Source organism: Magnolia sinica, chromosome 10 (assembly GCF_029962835.1).
Source record: "Magnolia sinica isolate HGM2019 chromosome 10, MsV1, whole genome shotgun sequence".
Taxonomy (NCBI): Eukaryota; Viridiplantae; Streptophyta; class Magnoliopsida; order Magnoliales; family Magnoliaceae; genus Magnolia; species Magnolia sinica.
Genome location: NC_080582.1, coordinates 35,417,702 through 35,445,276, shown reverse-complemented (window position 1 = coordinate 35,445,276; position 27,575 = coordinate 35,417,702). Strand labels below are relative to the sequence as shown.

Here is a 27,575-nt window from a genome sequence, read left to right as displayed (position 1 = left end):
TTATGGCCTCTGACTTTTCTTTTAGTAAATAGACACAACTGTATTGTGAATAGTCATCGATAAAGGTGATAAAATATTTATCTCTAGTAATAGAATGTGGAAATTGTCAACAAATATCAGTATGTATCAATTCAAGGAGTTCTTTACTGCGTGTTACACCTTTCTTGTTAATTTTAAGTTGCTTTCCTTTTATACAATCCATACAGATGCCGAAATCCGTGCAGTCAAGAGTGACGAGAACCCCTTCCCTCACTAACGTTATAATTCTGTCTTTAGATATGTGACCCAAACGTCGATGCCACAACAACAAGGAACTATCATTAGGCGGGCCACGTTTTGATCCAATATTCATATGCAGAGTAAGGAGAGATTGCTCAAATATGGAATCTAAGTTTAATTGATAAAGTCCATCATTCAAAAATCCAGTACCAACTAAAATATTATCCTTATATAAACTAAGTTGATTATTTGCGAAATGAAAGCTAAAGCTTTCTTTGTCTAATCTAGATAAAGAGATAAGATTTCTTGATATAGATGGTACGAATAAAATATTTTTTAGGTTCAATTGAAAGCCAATTTTCAAAATGAGTCTGCAAGTGTCAATTGCTTGTACTTCAAACTCCAACCGGTTTCCCATATAAACATTCTTCTCTCCATCACTTGGATTCCGGCTTAAAAGGAATCCCTACATTGAATTTGAAACATGGACAGATGCACCTGAGTCAATCCACCAACTATTTAAAGGAACATCAATAAGATTGGTCTGAAAACATATGGAGGTTAAATTATTACCTCTTGATTCGAACCAATTCTTTCGCTTTTGACAATCTTTCTGAAGGTGTCCCTTCTTTTTACAGAAGAGACATCTCACTTTGTCAGGGTCGTTGTTATCCTTGGCTACATCAGGTGTGGGGTTATTCTTTTTCTTTGGTGGACCCCTCTTACCCTTTTTTAAATTTTCCTCTTTTTACTTTATTCTCCTGTGATACAAAGTGGACGATATGTCCTCCCTCTTATCTAAGTCACGATTCCTCTTGCACATACATGCTTTGTAGTTCATTAAGATTCTATTTATCTTTATTGGTGTTATAATGAATCTTAAACGGTCCTAATTGCTGAGGAAGCGAACTTAGAATAAATTGTATGAGGAAAGGCTCGTTAACTTTCATATCTAAGACTTCAAGTTGCGCTGCTATGTGCGTCATTTCAAGAATGTGCTCTTGCACACCACTTAGCCTATCGTACTTTATAGTTGTTAGCTTTGCCATGAGTGTTCCAGCCAACGATTTGTCTGTCAACACAAAATGTTTCTCCATAGATGTAAGATATTCTTGTGCCTTCATGGACGATGGTATGGATCCACGAATATGTTTGGCGATCTACATTTTTATGTACATAAGACTTAATCGGTTCGATCGCTCCCACTTTTCATATAAAATTTTAGTTTCAAGAGAACTTTCAGCTGTAGGTTGAGTTGGCTCATCAATGTGCAAGGCCAAGTTTAAATCCATAGAGCCTAATGCAAATAAAATTTGCTCATGCCAATCCAAGTAATTAGGTCCAGTAAGCATATGAATGTTATAAGGAATTAAAGTTGAGGTGAGACCTGTTTAAAAAGATTAACATGCTCACTTATTACTTAAAATACTTTGAGATTTATGCTAATTCAATAATTCAGAGTAATTCTAAAAAGCGTTTGTAGACTTACTCTGAAGAGCAACTCATTGCATCGTTGTAATCCCTCCTTTGGGTCGAGACTACAACTTGTTATTGGTCCATTCAAGGATGAGCAACATCACCCATAGGGCTAACTAATCAATCATGCTACAATGGAGATGGGTTTATACCTTGGATATTCTAACCCAAATCCAATCAGAATGATTTATTTCATTACCCTATACCAGTTTTGCAATTACTTAAAGATGATTGTACCTTTGGGCTACCGATCCATGATATCCAAATAGCAAAACCGCGATTGCGATGCTGTTATTCTTGAAATTATGATTTCAAAGATCAATAATTCCAATTAGATATCCATAAATCTTTCTAGTTGGATCACTTTTGTGACTACCAAACTATTCCAAGTTATGGATTTCTAATTAGAGTCAATAGCATCTATATAAGTAGCTGAAGAGAAACTTAGGTGATTGTTGGATTATAGTGCCATTAAAGGCTCACTGTATCTGTTTTGGCCAAATAACAATGATTTGATCAAACTACTACATGTTAGCTCGTGAGCTAAAAACATACATGATGGGCCTAATAAGATGACAATCATAATATGAATAAGGCCAAAAACATGATTCCATGTGATAATATGATGACTATCATATACACGCATATGCATATCAAGGGTGCAAGATTAAGTCATCGAATGTGAGCCCATTGATTCTTTTTAACTGGTGAACCATCATATTTAAGCCATTCGAATATTTTGCGTTGTCGATTGATGAATCCCAAATGGCATGATTCCACTAATAGACCGCACAATTGCATTAATCTTGAAAATTAGCTATCTATCATTATGGTTCAAGAAAATATGCACTTGATATGCAAGAAGGCAATCTTATGTTAGATGACAATCAATTCATCACATAGATAGCTAATAAAGATTGTTTGCCAAATACATCAGTTTAAACCTAAGCTCTGATACCACATGTTAACTTTTATATATGGTTTAACAATAACATAAAATTCACGGGATCTTGACTTGATGCATTTGACAAAATGAAGACCAAAGAGTTGTACAAATTAGAGAGTGTACCTTGCACCATTGAATTAGACGATGAAGAAGCTTGATATTGATAAGCCATCGCTTTTAACGGTTTAGGTCTTCTCAACTTTGCACAACGACTAAGATCAACTAACTCTTATCTTCTCTCTCCTCAACTCTCTTTGATGCGTGAATGGAGATGGGAGATCAACTGCAATGTTGAGTTGGAGAGAGGGACCAGGAGCCTTGAATTTATAGATGATCTGGTTCCAACCCATCAAAGAAACCAAGTAATTACATGACTCTTTATCTTCTCCAATTAATCAGAATATTCAATGCCATTACATAATTCCAAGAGATGGAATGGAAAAAGTCACTCCTAAGAATGTGAAAAGTCATTCTTGGAATGTGGAGAGACACCCCTTAAAAAATGAAAAGATGTGGAATATGAAAAGTTATTTTTAATACAAAAGTTGTGGTCATAAGTGGGCCACTCTCTTTATACATTCTAACAAAATCTACTCAATTTATACTTTTTTCCATATCATTATCGGTCATGGGATAAAAAATGAGCCGGATCCAAAATTAGACTACACCAGAAAAAGCAGCAGAGGAAATAAATGCCAAGCGTTAAAACCTTCCTAGGGTCCACCTAATGTTTATATTCCATCCTAACCATTTATAAGGTCACACTGGGATGGACCAAGCACACAAAAACTTATCTTGATACAAAACTTATGTGGTCCTAAGATTGTTGCAATGGTGGCCATCAATCTCAATTGTTTCCTCTTGTGTGGCTCACTCTAATCTTAAATACACCTCATTTTTTGTCTCATGTCCTAAAATGTGCTGGAAAAGTGGATGGATGAGGTGAATTTCTCACAAACTTCAGGGTGAGCCCCACCTAGCTTCCAAGCACAGAACATCCTGCAACACACTGTCCAGGCAATCAGCATCCTCCATCCATTACGTGGGCACTTCATGTATGTTAGTGCCTTGAAAAAGAGCTCATCATATCAACGATTCAGGTTGGTCACACAACAGGACAGAGTTGGGAGTGGTCACAGAGGTTTGTATGTGGGCCACATTGTGTGTATTTTCCAGTTAACCAAGCATTAGGTATGCCAGGCAACGATGAAGGGCCACTACAAAAGTCATTTTGCTCCAAACATCATGCAGGTTACACTTCATGAACTTGGATGTTATACCAGTGATTTTACATTGATCTAGATGGCGTGGACCACATGAATTTTATGATGGAGCTGATACTTTTATTTGTACGTATGGAAATCAACCTGATGGATGGAGATGATGCCGCACACAGTAAACTGATTTATTTTTTATACGTGCACCCGCGCACTGGTAGGATTTCGCTGACTATGGGTATCTAACCCAAGACCTAGTGTTGAAACTCTTCAGAGTCTACCATTGAGGTAAGGACTCAAGCCCAGAAAAATAAAAATTTAAAAATTTAAAAAAAAAATCTGATTTCGAACAATAAATTGGCAACTAATGTTTCAGCTTCTTATTTTTTATTTACGGTAAATGGGCCATGCTTCCAACACCTCACCATTGGTGCATTGGTGTTAACAACCTTGGGGTTGGCTTCAGCAGGATTTTGAACAGTTGGGATAGGCCTATTTAAAATTTTGATTTTACCGGGGTCGAGCCCTGCCCATTGACAGCCGGCATCCACACTGCTTTATTTTTCCGGAAACAATGCTGTTGGTGGACTACTTTTGTTTACCACCGTTCGTTTTGAAAAAGTAAGTGATAGCCTGAATTATCTTATGTATATTTATTTTCAACGGTTTGCAATCCATCCCGCCGAATTGAAGGATGCTGATTGTGTAAGTAGGCCCTCACCACCCTTCACTGTAGTGTCATGAACTGTGATATATCATGATGAATGTGGGCCCCACCATGATGTATGTCGAAAATCAACACCGTGCATTTGATGGATCCCCTTTAAATTATGGGATATCCCAAAAATTATCCATATACGGAACTCTGGTGGGCCATACCATCTAAAATCATGTGAAGACATGCCTAAAACATTTAAAAGCACTTGGTGGGGCCCACATGAGATTTGGATGCGTCTGAAACTTGGTCTGACCCCTCATCCAAGTGGGACACACATAATGGATGGGCTGGATTTGTGAATCACATCTCGGTGAGCCCAAAAACTGATTATGAATGTTTTAATGGAGAGTAACCCCTCCCAACTTTTGTATGTGTTGTGGCCCACACAATTCACGGATTGACTTGATTTTTAAACCCTAGGCCCACTATGGAATGGTGCATCTCACTGACTGGGTAGATGTTCGACATACATCATGGTGGGGGCCCACACAGCCCGACCTTAGGGGGAGTTCCCATGAGCTCGACCTTATAGAACCTTTTTTTCCCACACACACACACACATAGAGTTGGGCATTTCATACCCAAACCGGTGGATCCGGCCCAATCAGACCCGATCCGACCCAATTCGAACAGAACCGATGGTCAGGATCGGTCAGAATCGGATAGCGGAATTCAAATCCGAATTATTTTCGGGTCGAATTCGGATACACCTTGTTCCGAACAGACCCGGTCCGATTGGATCCGATTCAGACCAACCCGATCCGGACCGTGTGTGTGTGTGTGTGTGTGTGTGTGTGTGTATATATATATATATTCTTTTACTTTTACCGCTTAGGATTTAGGTTCGGTGCCAAAAAAATCCCGCCCATTCCCGTCAACTCTATCTCTCTATCTTTATATATGTGATTCTATCTCTTTATCTCTCTTAAAGAAGAAGGTTGTAGGCATATACAGAAGAAAGAAAGAGGGAAGGAGAAAGAGACTCGCAGCTCTCGATCGAGGAACGGTGAATGAAGTGGTTTTTGTGGGTCTGATCACGAGGTATGTTTTATATCCAAACCGTCCATCCATTTGGCGAGCTCATTTTAATGCTTGAAACAAAAAATAAGACAGATCTAACCATCAACTAGACCACACTGCAAAAACTAGTGAGAGATTGAACATCGACCATTGAAACCCTTTTCAGGGTCACTGAAGTTTTGGATCAATATCAAATTTGTTTTTCCTCTTCATTCGGGTACGTGTGACTTTATACGATTTATTTTTCCTTTCCAATTAGGTACTTGTGACCTTATAGACAAATTGGATGTAAAATAAACGTTATGGTGGGCCCTACAAATTTTTTAACGGTGAAAATCATTATCTCTGCCACTATTTATGGTGTGGTCCATATGATCGTTGGATATGATTTATTGTTTGGATAATGCTCTAAAATGATCTCTAAAAATAGATGAACGGTGTAGATATAATAAATACACTGTGGGGCCCATGTAACTTTGATCTCCTTTGAACCGTTCTCACAACTCGGAGCTCGAGGAGCGTCTGTGCTGTCTTCTCATGACACGTACTATAGCAGCTGTAATATAGCTGTGCTAGCTACAGTTTAGCTACAGGCTTTAATAATAAAGGGTGGCGGATTACGTGTTTAGTAACTCGGTACACGAATAAACTCTGAGGCCCACCATCATTTATGCATTTTATCCACTCTGTCCATCCATTTTATTAGTTAGTTTTAAGTGGTTAGCCCAAAAAAGAAGCATATTCAAAGATCAAGTGGACCACACCACTAGAAACAGTGTGAATTTAACGTCTACTGTTGAAAAGTTCTTGATCGCCACAGAAGTTTTAGATCAAGCTGATGTTTTTTTTTTTTTTTTTTTCCACTTAATCTATGTCTTTTTGATCTTACTAACAGGTTGGATGACAAATAAAGATCACTGGAGTCCTTGGATAGATTTCAATGGTGGAAATCAATACTTCCACTATTTCCTGTGGTATGATCCATTTGAGCTTTGGATATGATTTGATTTTGGGCTCAACCCTTAAAGTGATCTGAAAAAATGGATGGACGGCGTGGATAAACCAAATGAATTCATGATAGGACCAACAGAGTTTAGTCAATACAATAAGAGCGTACTGGTTCGATTTCTTTATAAAGCTTCCTGGAGAAGCTACGTAGTTGGTGTAAAGCTTCTTTAGCAAGCTATATGGCTGTACATTTTTATCTGTGTGGGGCCTATCTTGAACTTTTTAATTTATTCACACCGTCCATTAGTTTTTTCAGATCATTTTAACGATTAATACTAAATTTTAAGTATATTTAATAATCAAGTAGATCGCATCATAGGAGACGAAGAATAATGATTTCTACGCCGTTGAAAGAAACGAATTAACCGAGTCTTACCCAATCCGATCCGACTCGGTTTTCCTGACCGAGTCAGACTCGGATCGATTCAGGCCAGCAGGAGTTTGGATCTGTTCGGGTTAGATGACCCGGACTCGACCCCGGATCGGATCAAGTTCGGGTCAGGCCATGCAAATGTCGAACATGGTCGAGTTCGATCGAATCTAATCCAACTGGGTCCGATGCCCAACTCTACACACACACATATATAGGGAAAAGGTACTATGCGCTCCACCTCACAATAAGCTCCCGTGAGGTTGAGCTGTGTGGGCCCCACCGTGATGCGTGTCGATCATCAACACCGTGCATTTGATGGGTCCCCTCTAAATTATGGGATATCCCAAAAATCAACCGTATACGGAACTCAAGTGGGCCATAACATCTAAAATCATGTGAAGATACCATTAAAACATATAAAAGCACTTGGTGGGGTCCACCTGAGTTTTGAATGCTGCTAAAACTTGGTCTGAACCCTCATCCAAGTGGGACACACATAATGGATGGGCTGGATTTGCAAACCACATCTCCGTGGGCCCAAAAAATGATTATGAATGTTTTAATGGTGCACGGCCCCTCCCCACTTCTGTATGTGGTGTGGCCCACACAAGTCACGGATTGACTTTATTTTTGAGACCTAGGCCTACGATGGAATAGTGCATCTGACTGATGGGGTAGATGTTCGAAACGCATCACGATGGGGCCCACGCAGCTCGACCTCATGGGACGGATATATATATATATATATATATATATATATATATATATATATATATATATATATATATATATATCGCGGCGTCTTTCCTTAGAAAAAGTAGGGCAACGGATTGGCTACTCCCCTGCCACCCGCCAATGGCTGATGCTCGGTGCTCTGTGAGCTCCACCATAATGTATGTGTTTCATCCATGCGGTCCATCTATTTTTATAAATCATTTTTGGGTATGAGATCAAAAATGAGGTATATCCAAATCTCAAGTGGACCACATTACAGGAAACAATGTTGAATGAACATCAACAATTAAAAGATTTTTGAGGGTCATAAAAGTTTTGGATCAAGCTAATATTTGTTTCTTCCTTTCACCTAGGTCTGTATGATCTAATCAACCGATTACATGTCAAATAAACAGTACAGTGGGCCTTAGGAGGATTTTAAAGATAGATATCCAATCACTACTGTTTTCCTGTGGTGTGGTCGACTGAGATTTATATCCCTCTCAATTTTGGAATCTAGACGTAAAATGATCTGTAAAAATAGATGAACGTCATGGATGAAACACATACATCATGGTGGGGCCCACAGATCACCAACTTCCAGCGACGGGCTAGTGGCAGGGGGAGTAGCCAATCCGTTTCCAAAAAGTAGACGAACCAAGCAAGTGAAAAAAGCATGAGCGAGAGAAGGGGAACCTTCATTCTGCATCAGTAAGCTTTGAACAAAGTGAGTGCATTTGCTTGTGAGAAGAAGAGAGGCTAAGATGATTACTGAGGCTGTTGTTTCCTTTGTGGTAGAAAAAATCGGTGATTTCCTTGTCCACCAAGGATCCACCCTCTTCGAAGTCCATGATCAGATCGAGTGGATCAAAGCAGAATTGGAGTGGATGCAGGACTTCTTAAAAGATGCAGACACCAAACAAAATGACGCGAGGGTGAAGAGATGGGTGGCTACTGTAAGAGACATTGCCTACAAAGCAGAGGAAGTCTTCGACAACTTCATCCTTCAAATAGAACAAAGCGGGAGAAGAGAGTACCTCAACCACAAGGTATTTTATAATGGTAAGGATGGCCGTAGCAGCCACCGCCTTACCATTACGATTTTAAAAAAATAATAATAATAATAATAATTCAAAACTGACTAATATGGGCGATTTTGTCTGTAACGGCTGTAATGCGTAATTGATGTAGAGTGGGTTGCGGACACTTTCATGGCCAAGATGGATCAGAAAAGGCCCGGTTGACGACGAAAGTGATCTGGACCATCTGAACTTAAAACGGACGTATCTCGCAAACCGGAATGAGCTATACCACGTACTAAGTATGATTTTGGGGTAGGACGAGCTACTTTAGCCACCCAACCCACTACGTCAGGTTGCGCATGCCGAATTTGTGAAATATCATCAAATCGACAGTCAAATTCCTATTTTAATTTCGTTGATGAATTTGTGAAATATCATCAAATCTACAGTCAAATTCCTATTTTAATTTCAATTTTACTATTTATAGTAAGTTTAGTTTGTTATAACTCTTCATCTGTTGGGCTTTAGGAGTTAGTCCAACATGAAAAAGTGCTTAGAATAATTAGGAGTATAGCATGGTTGAGTTGACACTTACTATTTTTAGCCGAAAACCATGAGGTCTGGTGGAAATCACGACTGTCTATAAATAGTAAGTTTACTATGAATAGTAAGCCGCGATTTTTAGGAGTTTTAGTTATAGTATGATTCTGAAACTTCTCCCTAATGTTTGTAGCTTTATTTAAAGGGTTGTAATCACGTTTTTCATCATCAATAAAATTATTTCAAATATTCTAGAAATTATTTTCTATTTTCCTTCTTTTCCTCGTGGATTCGAGGTATCTCTGTGAGGAGTCCAAAAAAGTTCCGTGGATTCGGAACAATTATCCTTGAGGAAGATGATGCTCGACCTCATCACGCCCTCCCCTTGTAGGGAAGCACGGAAGGTGAGCCCTTAAGATCTGATGGTCTACACGATGTTTGGAACCTTTACAAAGCAGAAAATTGACGCTCCAACGGCCCGCCTATCTACTACTGGAGCAGATGGATCTATTCACACCTCTGATCTTATGGTATAAGCAACCTCGGATTGCGATCTATGGATTAGATTGTCCCAAGGACAAGCTAAAATGGACAGACTATTGTGCACACTGTATCTCTCTATATACTCTCGGTTTATCGTATATACCATGCGAGAGAGAGCGCATCCCTTTTTATAGGAAAGGAAGGAGAGATCGGATGAGATAGGATGAAACCATATCATCCGGTCAAATCCCTATATCCTATCATATTTTAAATTCAAAGTTGAATTTGAAATCTCAACCGAATGGAAAAGGCCGGAAGAATCCTAAACATGTGGGACCTACCCACTAGTGATTGCTCACCAGTGGGCCCTATTGGCCTACGTCCAACATCTCCCACTCAATCACATTATGGGATAGGTACAAATTTCTATTTAACTCGCCTAATAATAATCAAAGACCAAACATCGCGATCAAAAGAATCAGAGGCGTGAGACCAGCTGGATCACCGTAATCTTCTCACAGGTGCTTAAGTACTAAGTGACCACCTAACTAGTACTCAATAACCCAAGCTTTGCAATGCCTATCCTAGTCCGCATGACCACACCGGATGGAGTTGACTCCCGACCTGGAGTACTCGGCCAACATATGCACTTATCCAACTTATCGAGTTATTCTAAAAACTTGATTTTTCACAAACTTCGACTAAAACCAATTAAAAGCAATTCTTATACATATATATATATATATATATATATGCTTTTTAAGAAAAATATTGTTTGCAAAAGTCTAATAAAAACAACTCGATACTGCCGGCGGATAAGTCTTCAAGTGCGTATTTATAGTTCTAGAAACTTAGTGTAGCTATCACGGGATCTTCCCCACCCAGATGTGTAATTTGGAATCAATCAAGCTGCTTTCCTAGCCTAACCGAGTCTGGCCAATAAAGGACCTTCGTTATAGTACACTAAAGTACAACACTCAATCTCATCCTCATATACACAAGAGGAGGGTAGCTAAGGACACAAAGAGTCACCTACAGGACTGGCTACTCGCATGTTGCAATAATTAAATCGAATCAAAGCAATCTATAGGTAAAAGGTCCCAGCACGTGGTTACAATCCACATCGTAAAGTAGACAATACTAGGTGAATGTCGGGTCTACAATACGCAGGTCATTCTACATGAGGTATGACTCATCTCATAACCTCATAACCTGGCTTTAATTTCAGGCCATAACATTGTGCGCATGTGACGGAATGGTGCGATTATGTTATTCGACTTTATTCGTCTCATCGTCAACCTTTATAAGATTGTAGGTGGATACTACTCACTCATATCCTCACCCTTTAGTATTCACAATAAAGGAAAGTTCATACCTCAATGTATAAACATAGCCCCAAATGTACCTCTCTTGTACATTCAAGGTTGGTCAACCCGTGCGAGTGGGTGACCGGCCTGCCGACAAAAAATAGAAATCCTACATGATCTCAAGGTAAATACTGATGATTTACTTACCTAGTTATATTAGTGTTCAATACTGAATAAATGGAATATATTATTCATTAATGAAAGATCAAAGGTACTACAAAACAAGTACATCAGTCAAGCTTTTCTCAATCCCATCTGCCTGACGTGAACCTGAAATAGATCTCTAGCTATAGGTTTCGTCATGGGATCAGTCATCATCTCCTTAGTAGGAATGTACCTAAGGGCGACCTTCTTATCTCTTACTTGATCACGAACGTAATGATACTTGATCTCAATGTGCTTAGATTTCTGGTGGTGTTTAGAGTCCTTTGCCAAGTCAATGGCAAAAGTATTGTCTATCTTCAGCGATATAGGCTGACGAACACTCGGTATAACACCCAGACTCAATAGAAATTTGCGAACACATACACACTCCTGAACTACAGCACAACATGCAATGTACTCGGCCTCCATAGATGAAAGAGTTGTGGATGTCTGTTTCTTACTCGACCAAGAGATAACTCCTCCTCCGAGTGAGAATACATACCCTGAAGTAGACTTTCCCTCGTCGGCGTCATTACCCCAAGCAGCATCAGAATATCCTTTGAGCTCGAGGCTTGTACCTTCATAACACAACATTAGGTCTTTTGTTCCTCTGAGATAGCGGAATATACGTTTGACGGCTTGCCAATGAGACTGTCCCGGGTTACTCTGATAACGGCTGATTATGCCAACTGCATAGCTAATATCCGATCTGTTGCAAAGCATAGCATACATTAAGCTCCCTACTGCACTTGCATAAGGTACTAAGGACATAGCCGATTTCTCGGGTTCAGTCTGGGGACACAATTTCCTGTCTATCTTGGTAGCTTTATCCATAGGGGTTTCAACAGCTTTTGAATTTTTCATCCTGAACCGCTCTAAGATCTTTTGTATATAGGTTACTTGAGACAAGCCTAAAAATTTCTTAAGGCAATCCCTAATGATTTTTACCCCAAGAATAAAGTTGGCTTCACCGAGGTCTTTCATTTCAAAGTTCGAGAATAGCCAATTTTTAGTCGATATCAACAATTACATGTCATTACCAACTAACAGGATATCGTCTACATATAGAGATAGTATTAGAAAAGATCTTCCAGACCGTTTCATGTATACACAATGATCTTCTTCACTCATCGTGAATCCAAAAGTGGTGATGGCCAAGTGGAACCTCATGTACCACTGTCTTGAAGATTGCTTCAGCCCATAGATAAATTTCAATAACTTGCAGACTTTGTTTTGATGCTTTTTGTCCACATAACCCATGGGTTATTGCATGTATATCTCTTCATCCAAGTCACCATTTAAGAATACGGTCTTTACATCCATCTGATATAACTCTAAGTTTAAACTTGCAATAATGGACAAGATCATGCGGATTGAGGAGAACTTTGAAACAGGTGAAAAGGTCTCCTAGTAATCAATGCCTTCTTGCTGTGTAAAACCTTTAGTAACTAATCGTGCTTTATAATTGTCCACTGTACCATCTGCCTTTCTTTTGATCTTAAGTATTCATTTATTACCTATCGCTTTGCGATTGGAAGACAGATCAACAAGTTCCCAGACTTTATTTTTCTCCATGGAAGCGATCTCTTCGTCCATAGCATTTACCCAATCGACCGAGTTAGAAGATAATAATGCATCTTGATACTAATCAGGTTCATCATCATCAACTGCAACGCAAGAGAATGTTTGCCCCTCAATATCGAAGTATCTTCGGGGAATCAATCCTCTTTCGCTTCGACGTAACTCAGGAGCCTGCTGAGATGTCCTTCTTCTATCCTGATGAACTATAGGAGCATTATCATCATGAGAAGCAGAACTCCCACTCTCTTGAGATACATCGGGTATTTCAAAAAATTCTAATGGATCCTTTTGCTTCATTCGGCTTGGGTATCTATCTTCAACGAAGGTCACGTCTCGGGATTCTATCTCAATCCATCGTCTATGGTCCTCATAAACTAGAATGTATCCCTTTGAATACATAGGGTACCTTATGAACACACATTCAATGGTTTTGCTATCAAGTTTACCTCTATACTGAGTAGGTAGCAAAACATATCCCAAAGATCCCCAAGGGCGTAGGTTGGCTAAAGAAGGAGTCCTCCCAGACCACATCTCATATGGAGTCTTAGGAATAGATTTGGATGAGACTCTATTAAGGACGTAAACGGCTGTTAATAGTGCGTCTCCCCAGAATGTGGTGGAGAGATTGACTTGTGCCATCATCGATCTAACTATGTCCAATAGTGTCCTATTCCTTCTCTCTGCAACACCATTTTGTTGTGGAGTGTAAGCCATTATATACTGCCGAAATATTCCAACGTTTTCACAATATGACTTAAACGTTTCAGATGTATACTTGCCACTTCTATCAGATCGAAGGATTTTAATCTTTTTCTCAAGCTAATTTTCCACTTCAGCTTTATATTTAAGAAAGCAATCAAAAGCCTTAGATTTGTGTGAGATGAGATACACATATTCATAGCGGGAGTAATCGTCAATGAATGTGACAAAGTATTGACATCCATTTCTGACATGTACATTAAAGGGTCCACAGATATCTGAATGGATTATCTTTAGTGTGCCCTTGGACCTAGCCACTTTGAAAAATGGTTTCTCCGAAGTCTTTCCGGACACACAATGTTCACAAAATGACAAATCAACTTTGGATAAGGAGTCTAACAGACTAGAACGAACTAGTCTTGTCATACGATCCTTTCCAATGTGACCTAACCTCACGTGCCATTTTTGAGATTCAGATACTACAGTTTCATTCGATATAGCAGATAAAACATTATCACAATCTACGTCCAGAATGAATAAATCTGAAATTTAATTTTTCCATGCAAAAATGAGGTTATTCAGTCTTAAAGAAACTCGTCCCGGAAATTCGAATATCAAAACCATCAAATAATAACCTAGAAACAGAAATTAAATTCCGACGCATCCCCAGTGCAAAAAGAGTATCACGGAGGATAATTATATGCCCTATGCGCGTACAGAGATGCAGAACGCCAATCCCTAGTACGTCTTCAACAGCGTTATTGCCCATGTACAGCTTGTAACTTCCTTTGGCTACAGGCCGAAATTCCTCGAGTCCTCGACGACTCTGTGTCACGTGCTTTGTTGCGCCTGAATCCAAAATCCACTCATTAAATATAGTATCAACGGAAAGGATTTCAGAACAAACGCCTACATACAAAGTATCTTGTGACTGAGAAATTACCGTCTTTTTATGGGCACACTGTCAAGCATAATGGTCAAAATTTTCATAGACAAAGCAGACTATATTTATCTTTTTCTGCTTCTTCTTTCCATTCCCCTTCTTGAGATTTGGAGGAGGTGTTGTGGTCTTCTGTTCTTGATTATTCTTCTTCGCCTTCTTGCGAGCTTTGGACCGTTTATTGTTAGCTTTCTGCTTATGGGTCTCTGCTACAAAGGCCTTGGCCGAACCTAACTGAATTGTATTCATTTCAACCTCACATACCAAGTGGCCATAAAAGTCTCTGAATGTAGTGATGGAATCAGTATGGTTCAGAATTCTTTTGATTTGAGTCCAAGATTCAGGCAAGGAATGGTGCATGGCTATAATCTTCTGATTTTCAGTCAATTTACACCCAATATTTCTAAAGGCACCTATCATTTACTCCATCTTACGAATATGATCTTTAATGGGGCAGCCGATAGGCATCCTATACTCCTGAAATTCTAATTCTATTGCCCTAACTCTCGCATTTGACTTCTGCGTATAGGCATCTGTCAGTGCTTCCCAGATTCTCTTAGCGGTTTCATGCACTTCATACATAGGTATGAGTTCTTTGTGCATAGTGCTAAGAAGGACATTACGGACTGAACGATTTTATTTTCGCCACTTATTATAGCGAGTCATCGCAACCCTAAGTTCTTATAAATTCCTGTTTTCAGCCAAGATGAGTTCCTCTTGAACTACATCGAGTGTGTGAGATATGTCGTCCTCGTCCAGAAGGCATCGCACCGCGCGGGACCAGTCTTTGTAGTTGTTGCCGTCGAAATGTTGTCCTTTCAGTTGTTCAGCGATTAACGCTTTGGTGGCCATCTCTACATTGCATGAGTATCACTACTTAACTATGATCTAAGGTATTGACACTAATCATCAACATTTCTATGTATTATACAAATTTTCAAAGTATAAAAATAGTAAACACATCTTAATAAGATCTAAAAGTCCACATACCCGAATGGACGGTATAGAACAATCAAGTTCTCCTTTTAAGATGAGATTTAATGCTTTTATAAGAATGAATTTATATAACGTGCAACCTACCATTACTTAGTTGCATGCATTATTTGGTGGAGGAGAATAAACTCCCACTCAGGTTATATACAACCTATTTTTATGTGTATAGGGAGTATCTAAGCACTAAGTTTTTCTATATTTTTCAATGAAAAATAAGGGGACTTAGATCTAAGCACATCAAGCCTAATTATATCACATATATAAACATCATCATCAGAAAGAAAAATAAAGTGCTAAGATATCAAAAGAGTTCTATCTTCACCTGTAATCATGACCATTAGTGTTGGATCCGATCATTATCGATAATGATAATTGTTGATGATGGATCCTTTCATCAGCATTGATCATCATGGTTGATGATCGTTTCGATCACTAATGAGCTCTAGATCAACAATGAAGAAGATATTATAAAGGAAACAATATTCTTAATATGTGTCCATCATCCTTCAACAGATCTATACATGTGGAATTAGTAAAACTAAAACATAGTTGTTGTATGTGTACATCAGCCAACACGTGTACATTAGACAATTCCATGAGATGTGCATCAGCCCATCTGCTTTACACATCAGCCTATGTGCGGCTGATTTTTGGATTTATTTCACAATACAATATGTCAGCCAACACGTGTGATGTACATGTGAGATGTACATCAGCCCATCTCCAACACGTTACTAAAAAATAGTTATAAGCTATAAGCTGTTGTACATCTTCCGTTCATTATCCCACGTGTATAGAAGTCTCACGTCGGATGTACACATGTACATCATTCAACATGTTATAGTATAGTTCCGTATTATAGTTCAGTAACATGTTATTATACAGCAAGATGTTATAGCACAATACATTAGCCAACTCGTTATGGTTCAGCAACTTGTTATATTAAAACACGTAAATAGTACAGCATAGAAAGCTACTATGATACATACAAATATAACACATCTATTGCTGGACATGCAAACACAATGTAGTACAATAACGTGTTGAACTATATATATAGCTCAAATATATAACACATGTAGTGCATGGGCTATACACCTATATAGAGTCCTGGCATGCATGTTTGATCTGGACGGTTCGGATTCAACATATATCATGTGAAGAGATCTGTGTAATACATGGATCAGATCCATATGTGCGGCTGATGTATATACCCACATATGTTATAGTATAATACTTCAGCCAACATGTTAAAATCCAACCAATGTTGCACATGTATAACAGTTGAGATGCCAATATGTTTCATGTATGCTCATCTCAGCTATATCTCAACACGTGAACAAATCACGTATTGCATATTGGCATATATATCTGTACACATATGGGCATAGCTGGACACGTTTCATATTGGCAACGATATCTCAAACGTTTCATAGCTCATATATGATACGTTGCTTGTATGATTCATTGAGATTTACATCTCAGATATATGTACATCGCACATGTGCATGTGCTAACTACAGATATGTAGTGCATCCAACACATGTACAAGTGGTATTTGTGTTGTAATATAATACATCCATCAACACAACTATTGATATACTGCCATCAACAGTCAGCGTGTGTTATATTACCAGCAGCAATACAACAACTATTGATATACAGCCATTAACAGCCAGCGTGTGTACATCCAACACGTGTACATCAACACGTGTATTAGTTCACATTATAGATCATTACACGTGGCCTACATGCACTATAACACATTGGAACGTGTTGCCTATTATGCACCATAACACGTGTAGCATATGGCTTGTTATCTAGTTATAGTACAACACTTCACTTTATGTGCGATACATACATGTGATATATGTGCAGAGAATCCATGGATCTGATAGTATACATGTGTGTACTAACATGTGGTATAGTTCAATACAACTATTGGTAGATATGATGTACAGGCATGGGGTACAGCATGTGTACCGTTCCATAAACCATTAAAATGGTATGAAGTACGTGTATACAAAACCAAAATCTAATCCACCTTACACATGATTTTACATATATGGTATCAAGATCATTCTAATTGACAGGCCATGGATTCCTATCCTAAAAGAAAGGATGGGCCACTTACCTTTTTAGATGATAAATCGGAGATCCGCCGTTGAATAGGTCTGATACCACTGTAGGGAAGCGCGGAAGGTGAGCCCTCAAGTTCTGACGGTCTACACGATGTTTGGAACCTTTACAAAGCAGAAGATTGACGCTCCAACAGCCCGCCTATCTACTACTGGAGCAGATGGATCTATTCACACCTCTGATCCTAAGGTATAAGTGGCCCCAGATTGCAATCTATAGATCAGATCGTCCCAGAGACAAGCTAAAATGGACAGACTATAGTACACACTGTATCTCTCTATATACTCTCAGTTTATCGTATATACCATGCGAGAGAGAGCACATCCCTTTTTATAGGAAAGGAAAGAGAGATCGAATGAGATAGGATAAAACCATATCATCCGGTCAAATCCATCTCCTATCATATTTCAAATTCAAAGTTGAATTTGAAATCTCAACCGAATGGAAAAGGCCAGAAGAAGCCTAAACATGTGGGACCCACCCACTAGTGATTGCTCACCAGTGGGCCTCACTGGCCTATGTCCAACACCCCTGCATCAGTAATGGTCATAGCTATTACCATTATGTAACATTTTTGGCATACCATGATCAAGAGTATCATTGTTGACAAACCATTTGCTTGGCAATAGCTAGGGAAGGAGATCGAAGAGATAAAGAATGAACTCACTGAGATCATTCGGAGAAGAAAGACTTACGGCATTGAAAATCTCAACAACAGTGGAGAAGGAAGCAGTTCCATGAGCGAAAGTTTGCGAGAGCAGAGGCGGACCTCACCTTTACTAGAAGATACAGAAGTCGTTGGCTTCCAAGACGACATAAAAAGCTTGGTGGAACGGTTGATCGAGGGTGAGTCGTGGCGATGTGTGATTTCTATAGTCGGAATGGGTGGTCTCGGCAAGACTACTCTTGCAAGGAAAGTTTATAGTCATGTGATGTTAAGAAGCATTTCCATGGTTGCGCATGGATATATGTATCTCAAGAATATGATGTGAGGGATCTTCTGCAGAGCATTATAAGATGTTTTATGATTCTCACTACAGAACATCTTCAGATGAATGTCACTCAGTTGAAGGAGGAGCTTTTCAAGCATTTGAAGGCAATAAGATACTTTCTGGTGTTAGATGATATTTGGAAGACCGAAGCATGGAATGCTTTAGCGACTGCTTTTCCAGATGTGAATAATGGAAGTTGAGTCCTACTTACCACTCGCAACAAAGAAGTAGCTTCATTTGCAGATGCCCGGAGCTATCTTCATGAGCTGCAACTTCTAGGAGAACACGAGAGCTGGAAATTATTTTGCAAGAAGACATTCGTAGAACAGGATAGCAGTTGCCCCACGAATTTAGTGGAGCTGGGAAAGAAAATTGTGACAAAATGTCACGGTTTACCTCTTGCACTCGTTGTCATTGGAGGGCTGTTATCAAGGAAAGCAATGCTCCCAAATGAGTGGGAGAGAGTACTGAAGAACCTTAGCAGGCAATTTGTTGAAGGTGAATCACAAATTGGAAAAATATTAGCCTTAAGTTATGAAGATCTACCGTATCATTTGAAGTCATGCTTTCTCTATATAGGAGTTTATCCAGAAGATTACGAGTTCTTTGCAAAAGAGTTGAATCGGTTGTGGGGTGCAGAAGGATTTGTACAAACACTAGAGGAAGCCACAGAAGATTGCCTAGTGGAGCTAATCCAAAGAAGCTTAATTCAAATAGTGAAAAGAAGTTCCATTGGGGGAGTAAAAAGCTGTCAAATCCATGATCTTCTTCGAGATCTCTCAATCTCAAAAGCCAAGGAAGAAAAATTTCTTGATGGGGACACAAACTCTCTCTCTCCATGTAAAGCACGTCGGCTTAATATGCATCATGGCATCAGTAAGTACACTTCCTTAAACCAATCCACTCCATGCCTTCGCTCCATCTTGTGCTTCACCCTAGACACAGAAAAAGTTGAAAACAATCAGCTGAAGCTTCTTTGCGGACGCTTTCATTTTCGTAGGGTTTTACATCTACATAAAATAGAGGTAGAAGAATTTCCAAATGAAATAGGTACACTTATCCACTTGAGATACCTTGCCATTCAGGGCGAGTACAATCTTGAAAGACTCCCATCGTCAATAGCCAATCTTCGTAATTTACAAACACTCGAGGTAGATAAATGTGATGGAATCGACGTACCTAGTGTTATTTGGAAGATGCAACAATTAAGGCATGTACGTGTACAAGGAAGAATTATAAGTGAAGGGCCTAAAGCAGGGGAGCTTAGTTTTCCAAGCAACCTACAAACTCTAAAATATATAGAGGCAGGTGACTGGATAGAGGATTGCTTGGGAAAGCTGATTAATCTTAAGAAATTAGGAATATCAACATTAGAATTAAGTGGCCATGTAAAGGAATTGTTGGACTCTATTCCCAAATTGGACCACCTCCAGTCTCTGACGCTACGTGGTTCCAATTCCCGACGAATCCCATTTCCGCCAATTTTAAATCTGCAGTATTTGTATAAGCTGAATTTGGTTCGAGGTTTAGAGAAGCTACCCGAGTCTTGTGAATTCTCACCAAATCTCACCAAGTTTACCTTGTCTGAATCTAAGCTAATGCAAGACCCAATGACGACACTAGAGAAATTACCAAATTTTCGGATTCTCAAATTGCTTGCTTTTTCATACTTGGGAAGGGAAATGGTCTGCTCTGCGCAAGGGTTTCCTCAACTTGATTCCTTGTTTATGTGTATCTTACCTAATTTAGAGGAGTGGAGAGTTGAGGAAGGGGCAATGCAGCGTCTTGTACATTTACATATGTCTCAATGGTTTCAATTGAAGATGTTTCCAGAAGGATTGCAGCATGTGACAGCCCTCAGGAAATTGGAGCTATATCATATGTCACGGAGTTTCACAAATAGGCTTCAACAAGACATGGGAGAGGATTGGCATAAGATTCAACACATACCCTCCGTCAACATATTCCCCCCTTGAAAGAGAAAGACAGAGGTCCCAGCTAATGCAAGCTGGAGCACCTTCGACAGAAATATGTTGCAGCTGGTTCTGAAGATAAATGTTGAGGTGTGGAAATGTTGTCATTGTTGCAGTTGGCAGTCAACGACAGGCTTTCGTTCTTGGTTGCAGACAGACTCAGAATATCTCCAAAGTAAAGCAGGTGAGATTTACTTCTTTCATTTTCTCTCCTTTCCATTCATACCTTCAATTATAACCATAGCCATTTTAAATTCTAAGTTTCCTTACTGATATGTTATTTCTTTTTTTCAGTTTGTACAAGTTAGGCCCCTTTTTCAGATTTTTGGTGCATAGACCATAATATTAGCATTTTAGGTCACTCAACAACGGCCCCACTTGTAAAAACTGAAAAATTCATTGTGTAATGCCTACTGTATTTCATGCATGCTAACTGTTGGATGAAATGGCTCAACAAGGAATGTTTTGTGTGGATCTTGTGGGAGTCCCCCTTTTTTTCTCTATCAATGAGTAGGTCCAAGTGGTAGTATGGTTGGATGACCTACGTTGAAAATTGATGCTGCAGGACATGCCTCAAAATTGAAAGTGAGGAGGGAATTGGCATAAGATTCAATACGTACACTCCATTAACATACACATAAGATGTGGATATGTTGTTGTGACTAGCAATTAAAGAAAAGTTTTCCCTGTTTCATGCACACAGATTCACGATCTCTCCAACGCAAAACGGGTGAGATTTACTTCTTGTTGTTTTATCTCTCCTCTTTATTGATACCGTCAACAATAATCATAGCCATTTTAACTTCTAATTTTTGTTATCGCTGTGTTATTGTGCTTAATTTCAGTTTGTACAAGTAGGGTGACCTTTTCATCTTTTTTGTTTCACCATTCATAGTGGGGGCAACAATGCCAGCATTTTGGGTCTCTGAACAATGGGCCCACTTGTACAAATTGAAAACTGAAATAGTACCCTGTAATCCTTCCAGCAGAACACAGCATAATAATTGTTGTACGTTATGCATAATAACTATTGAATGAATTACCTCAAAACAGAACGTTTTGTGTGGAGCTCACTTGTGGGCCCATTCTTTCTCTATTGATGAATGGGTCCACATGGCTGTGTGGTTGGAAGACCATACCATTGAGATGCCCCATTGGATAGAAGTAGCACTGGTGTGACCGTTGAAACTTTTCTTTCATCATGGTGTTTTTACACCATAAAGATTTGATAAACTGTGACCATTTTTTTTTTCTTTTAACCCTGTTTGAGGGACTCCATTCAGATGATAAGGATGAAATTACGATGTGATTTTTAAACCGTCCAGCCACACAAGGGTCCACAGAGGGATGTTTCAGATCATCAAAATACGCAATCATGTGTGCTTTGCTCCTGCATATTTGTTTGAGCCAGGAATGGATCTCAGCCACTAATTATCCTTATATCAAATGCTTACACAGATGCATTGAGGTTGGGAAGTCTCAAGCTTGTGCAACCCAGCTCACTTACAATCCGACACAGGCCTGGATGGAAGACTTGCAACATACAAGCTGCCCATCAGGTGGGTCCCCACTTCTTGATGCCACAGCCCAAAAATTAGGCGAGTCCACTCCATGGAAGGATCGCCAAAAGCAAGGGCCTCACACCCTAGGAATTCTATGCAGGAAGATCCATTTTGGAGTTCCTCTATTCTAAGCCCACCATGACTTCACAAGCTGTTGTGTCTCAGACTAAAGGTTAGTGGTATCACATTTCTGTTGTATCTCAAATAAATTTAATTCAGTTCCCTGGCCTCCCATTTGATAGGAAATTCAAAGAATTACACACTTTCTGTGGAGAATTTTACCCTGTTAAAAAAGCTCTTAGATTTTCTTCTTTTCATTTTCTTTTTCATTTCTGATATGTCTTATATATTGGAATAAGTGTCTGATGCCTTGAAGTGGAAACAAGGACATGGATCCTACATGGTGGGCCAAGATTATCATCTAAATAGCAACATTTATGTTGCCAGTGTCCTCAACATTATAAGTTCTGATTATATGTTTGTTTTTGAATAACGAAGGTAAACGAGAAGACTTAGTTTGTTCGTGTTTTGATTTTCAAAATATTGTTATTGTGTGATTGCGGAAAGGGAATTGATAACTGTATTCAAGGAGAAATCGAGTGAAAGTTTGTTCCATTTTATGGTTCCTATTCTGGCTTCCTCATTTATGAATAGTGTGAGATATTTGGATGATGTTTTCAAACTGTAGAATGAGGATGTTTTATTTATTTTTATTTTTTTATACCAATCTTCAGTGTTTCAATATAACGAAGAGTTCCCATAATATTTGACTTGTATTAATGTATTTATCTTTGGACGCAAGATGCTCATTCAAAGTGGGAGCAACTATTTTGAGTGTAGGCCCAGGGGTCCACAATACTTAAATGGATACATGATCAAAGCTGTTCATCAGGTGCAAGCCACTACGTGGCTTTCCTTGTGCAGAATTCAGGTTTGTCCACTCATCTGGTGGCCACACATTTACATTAAATGCTGACTGTCCATTTCTTTTGCATATGTTTGGCTCACCAGATCTGTGACTGACCTGGTTCTTGGACCCAAGGCATAAGTTTTGGGTGAGGCTAGTTAACTTCCAAAAAAAAAAAGAGAGAGTTTTGGGTGAGGTTAGAAAAGTCCACACTTCTGTGGGGCCTTGCCAACCACAGCACCAAAATAGCATAAGGGTGTGAGGCAAGAGCATTCCATCAAATGGACCATGTGAACAAATAAATGGATGTCTAGATGAAAACTGTATCAGCCATCCATTTCTTTTGTATTGTCCCCGACCTGAGAAGCAACACTGCCTGATTTTTGCACAAGAACATCCAATCAATCTGGTTCATCTAATGAAATTATGAAAAGCTGGGATCTCATACACATCTTCCATATTGGCATGTGTGGCTACATGTGGATGGGCACAGCTCCACACACGTGCAGGCTTAGCAAACATCTGTTTCAGGTTTACTTAATATCGTATTGATTTGTTTGGTCCTTGTATATGATATTTGCCTCTACAGCATGTGTAACTCTTAACTGCAGTAGTGTAATTTGTGTAAGGAACTCTTCAAGGAGCCAGTAAGTCTGGATTTGTTTGCAGCCAATCCATGCTTTGAAACCCATATCAACTGAGAATAGTAATTTCACATCCCAAGCTTAAATTTGGATTGCGTTAGTAATATTTCTATAACTTCACTAGTTCTCATTTCGTTATATATGACCCAACCAAATCTAATTGAAAGTTCCTTGCCATCCAATCTTTGGCCATCTTTTTCCTAGACAATTGATATTTATATTCTTTTCTTATCCGTCTTTTGTAGGACATTGACAGGCAGGTTAGAAGCTTCATTCTGTAAGGTTTTTTCACACATCTTCCATCTATGGCAGAGCTTATGAAATTAAAGTTTGTATCTCACAACTGTTGGCCCCACTTGTAAGTTGTAATGTGTATCCCGACACTTAAACCCAATGCACTTAGAACTTATTACTTCTGTTTTCTCCATGATTAGTATTGGGAGTCATTTGGATGCCTGTAAGTTTTATTAGTACAAGTAACTCATGGGCGGTGTTTGGATAAGAAATTTCACAGTTAGTTACAAAATTGCATAAGCTCACTTTCAGGTGGAACTTGTTTGCAACTTAGCAAGTTACAGGCATCCAAACGACCGCTTGAAATAACTATACGCTTCGACTACTTCTATAGATTCAAGCAAACAAATTCTGGCATTTTGACTTTCAGGTTTTACTTACAAATTTGATTTAGGAAATATTGCGATGACCACTAGACGGATGTGGAGAATGCTGCAATGGTGATTCGACGGCGATGAAATGTTTGGATGATATTTTCTAGCTTTACGATATCTGTATCTTTTGCAACCAATTGTTCGATATTGTACAATGTGCTAATATTCATTATGATTTGTGCTCTACCTCAAATTACACAAACAATTTATGTAATGTCTTATTTATTTCCTGTATGCATGTATGCATGTAATGTACTGGTTCAAACTTGAAATTAGAAGCAATTTCTTTTCCTTTTTTAGTTTTCATACACTACACTAATTTGCGCAGTATGCATGGATTTTCCTTTTGCACAAGTGGGGCCCATGGTTCAAGGATGCATATAGTTGTTATGATGGATCCTACTTTTGGTGGTAAATGCTTAGTCGACCCCTTACTAGAACATCCTAGCCATTGGTTTTCTGTGGCCTTTTCTCCACTGAATGTGGGTTGTTGGTGTTGAAACGTTTCGTCTGTTTTTTTAAGGCTTTGTTTGGGTAAGGGACCAAGTAGAACTGGGATTTAGAGTTGTCAATAGGTTGGGTTTGGGTTGGGTCCTATAGTACACATACCCAAGCTGACCAGGTTCAGAACCTTTCAGGTCTAGGTCTAGATCTCAAAGACCCAGAACCAGATCCAATCAGTTTCAGGTATCCACCAGGCCTTTGGGTCAAGCTTTTGAGTTGGGTTTGGGACAAATTGGAGCATTTAAATGGTTGGGCCCATCTGATGGATGGATTAGATCTCACACACGCCACTTGGAGAAGCTCATAGTGTGTTACCTGCAGGTCCGTGTACTTATTGACCGCCCTATTGGATTGAGCTTAATTCTGATTTTTGAAGGCGCTCCACAATTCGTCGGTAAGCTGTTCTTTCTTCCACTAAATATCAAATTTTGGCGTGTTTGCTCTTTCCTAACTTATAAATTTGTGATTATGCAGAAGAAAGATCTGCTTTAGGGACAAGAATCTAATATGGAGGGTGTCAACCCAACACCCGACCTGCTTTTGAGGTGGCCTCAGGCCAAACTAGAAGGATAGTGGTTTGGGCTGGGGCTAGAAATGTGACAATTGAAGTGAATAGATCAGGCTTGGATTAACCCTACCCAACCTGCCTGCCCATATAGGTTATCAATGGGTTGGACCAGAGGACCCTACCCAACTAGACCTAAAATTTGAAACAAGGTTTTTTATTTTATTTATTTTATTTTATTTTTAATTTACTTATGTATCCACTGTCTAGGCCAGGTTGTTCATAGCCTTAGTATTTTATTCCATTCTTAAAACCTGAGATGGGTCGTGGTGGGTTAGGTTGGGTCAGTCTAAGTTAAATGGGTTGGGTCAGGTCGTGCTTGATGAATTTTTAAGTCGGTTGGGTCAGGTCAGAGGGTAAAGGGTCATGGGTGGGTCATGGTTTGTGCAAGAACTCTTGGCCCATTTAGTAAAATGGATCGGGTTTGGGCTGATCCCTAACCAATCTGAACCCAACCCATTACCACTGTTAAATAGAATAGTTTTGGAATTCAAATTGCAGTCGTATGCTAAATTTTGATGGAAATGAGAAAGTACTAAAAATTGGTTTGCATTCGTAACATCTCTACAAGTTTACAGCTTTTTTTGGGTCCCAAACGTCCAATTATCTAAACCGCACGTCTATTGCGACCCTATAATCAGATGGTTGGTTTGCAAATAGATAGTTAAGACAAAACATGTCTTATCTTCTCCTCAACCATCCAATCCCAAGGCGGCAGTTGAACAGTTAGGATCGAATGATTGGTGCGATTTATGGCAACATGGCCCACTGCATTTTGGCTTTCCTAGGCGATAAAAACTGGACATCAATAACAATAGGCATCATATGGTCGAGTCTGCTACACGTGTAGATCCGCTGCAAAGCTTTGACCCCTAGGCTTAACAGAAAACACTATTTGTGGGGTCCATCAGAATGTGTGCATGACATCCAATTCTTCCATAATGTGTGCCTTCTTATGTTTTACATAGGTGGGCCACAACATTTAAAGTCAAGCCTAAAACCTCTAAAATCACGTGGTGCTGCCCACCTGTGCTTTGGAATGATCTACCTTTTGGGACGTCCATTTATCCTGTTGGGTTTCGTGTTCAGAAGGGATTCGATGGCATATAAAAGGTATGGTGGGCCAATAAAAAGCTGAAAGTTTTTAACTGTTCCCTCTAGTGTGGCCCACCTGAGTTTTGGATGAACGTGATTACATAATGGATGCCATGCACACATCACGGAGGACACTGTTAGATATGGGCCTGTGGCCGTTGGTGGGGAATCACAGGTCCCACAAAATTTTCCCTCTGATTTTTTTAATCCATGAATTTCAAATTCAATTTTAAAAGTAGATTAGATAAAGAGATTAGATGAGACTGGATAACCTCCACCCTTATCCAAACTCCTAACACTTCTCAGTAAAAAGGAAGGAGTTCTTTAGTAAAATCCTTCCAAATTATGAGAGCTTAGGGAGAAAATAGAGAGAAGTACCGTATCTCTTATATGTTCATCTGGCCGATCATTTAATTGATCCAAACCATTCATCATAGTCCAAGGCCATCTATACTATAGAATCAAATGGGTAATCAAACCCATCTGCTCCTACAGTTGTTAGGTGGACCGCTGGACCCATGTTGTTCATCATCGGCTTTTGCGAAGGTCTCATATCATGTATGCCATCGGATCTTGCAGACCTAATCTTTCGAGCCAACTTTCAATGGTATCAGAGCAACTCAACAGTGGATATCTCGAATGAACTTGTAGCATCGGAATATCTAAAATGGCACGTAAGGTTAGGTCAAATTGGAAATGACTGTATCGCAAGATTACCACGTTTTGATTTGTTAGGTGTATTATCCAAAGTTAATTAGTCATTTTGTAAACATTGTATGTCTAGAAAGACTTCTAAGAAATCATTCCCTAAAGTGGCTAGGTCCAATATAAGTTAGGGTTAATCCATTCAAATATCTATGGACCCTTGAATGTACATGCTAGAAATAGATATCAATACTTTGTCACTTTCATTGATGATTATTCATGCTATAGATATGTGCATCTCATCTCACACAAATATGAGCATTTTCATTGTTTTATCAAATTTAAAGCCAAAAATTAGCTTGAGAAATTGATTAAAATCCTTCAATCTAATAGAAGTGGTGAGTATACATTCAAAATGTTT

General features: G+C 39.1%; 2 protein-coding genes across 4 annotated transcripts; both read left to right on the top strand.

Moving 5' to 3' along the window:
- Positions 1-8,381: 8,381 nt before the first annotated feature.
- LOC131258294 (putative disease resistance protein At1g50180) lies at positions 8,382-18,953 on the top strand. The gene is made up of 2 exons (XM_058259524.1): positions 8,382-8,740; positions 18,229-18,953. Exons 1-2 carry the CDS (start codon positions 8,456-8,458, stop codon positions 18,589-18,591), a joined length of 648 nt encoding a protein of 215 aa, XP_058115507.1. The 5' UTR covers positions 8,382-8,455; the 3' UTR covers positions 18,592-18,953.
- A 5-nt stretch (positions 18,954-18,958) lies between these two features.
- Positions 18,959-24,644, top strand: LOC131258293 (probable disease resistance RPP8-like protein 2). Of its 3 annotated transcripts, XM_058259522.1 has the most exons (6): positions 18,959-20,748; positions 22,023-22,123; positions 22,227-22,298; positions 22,929-23,057; positions 23,923-24,035; positions 24,366-24,644. In XM_058259522.1, the coding sequence occupies exon 1, from the start codon at positions 19,032-19,034 to the stop codon at positions 20,565-20,567; it is 1,536 nt and encodes a 511-aa protein (XP_058115505.1). In that variant the 5' UTR covers positions 18,959-19,031; the 3' UTR covers positions 20,568-20,748; positions 22,023-22,123; positions 22,227-22,298; positions 22,929-23,057; positions 23,923-24,035; positions 24,366-24,644. The 3 variants fall into 3 exon arrangements, with proteins under 3 accessions (XP_058115505.1, XP_058115504.1, XP_058115506.1); XM_058259521.1 differs by having other exon boundaries at positions 22,023-22,298; XM_058259523.1 differs by lacking the exons at positions 22,023-22,123; positions 22,227-22,298.
- The last annotated feature ends 2,931 nt before the right edge of the window (positions 24,645-27,575 follow it).

Excerpts from the sequence above, each read along its gene's own strand:
- LOC131258294 (XM_058259524.1), top strand. The coding sequence starts at position 8,456 with ATGATTACTGAGGCTGTTGTTTCCTTTGTGGTAGAAAAAATCGGTGAT. Across the intron at positions 8,741-18,228 it reads GAGAGTACCTCAACCACAAG|CTAGGGAAGGAGATCGAAGA; the intron begins GTATTTTATAAT and ends GCTTGGCAATAG.
- LOC131258293 (XM_058259523.1), top strand. The coding sequence starts at position 19,032 with ATGCTCCCAAATGAGTGGGAGAGAGTACTGAAGAACCTTAGCAGGCAA.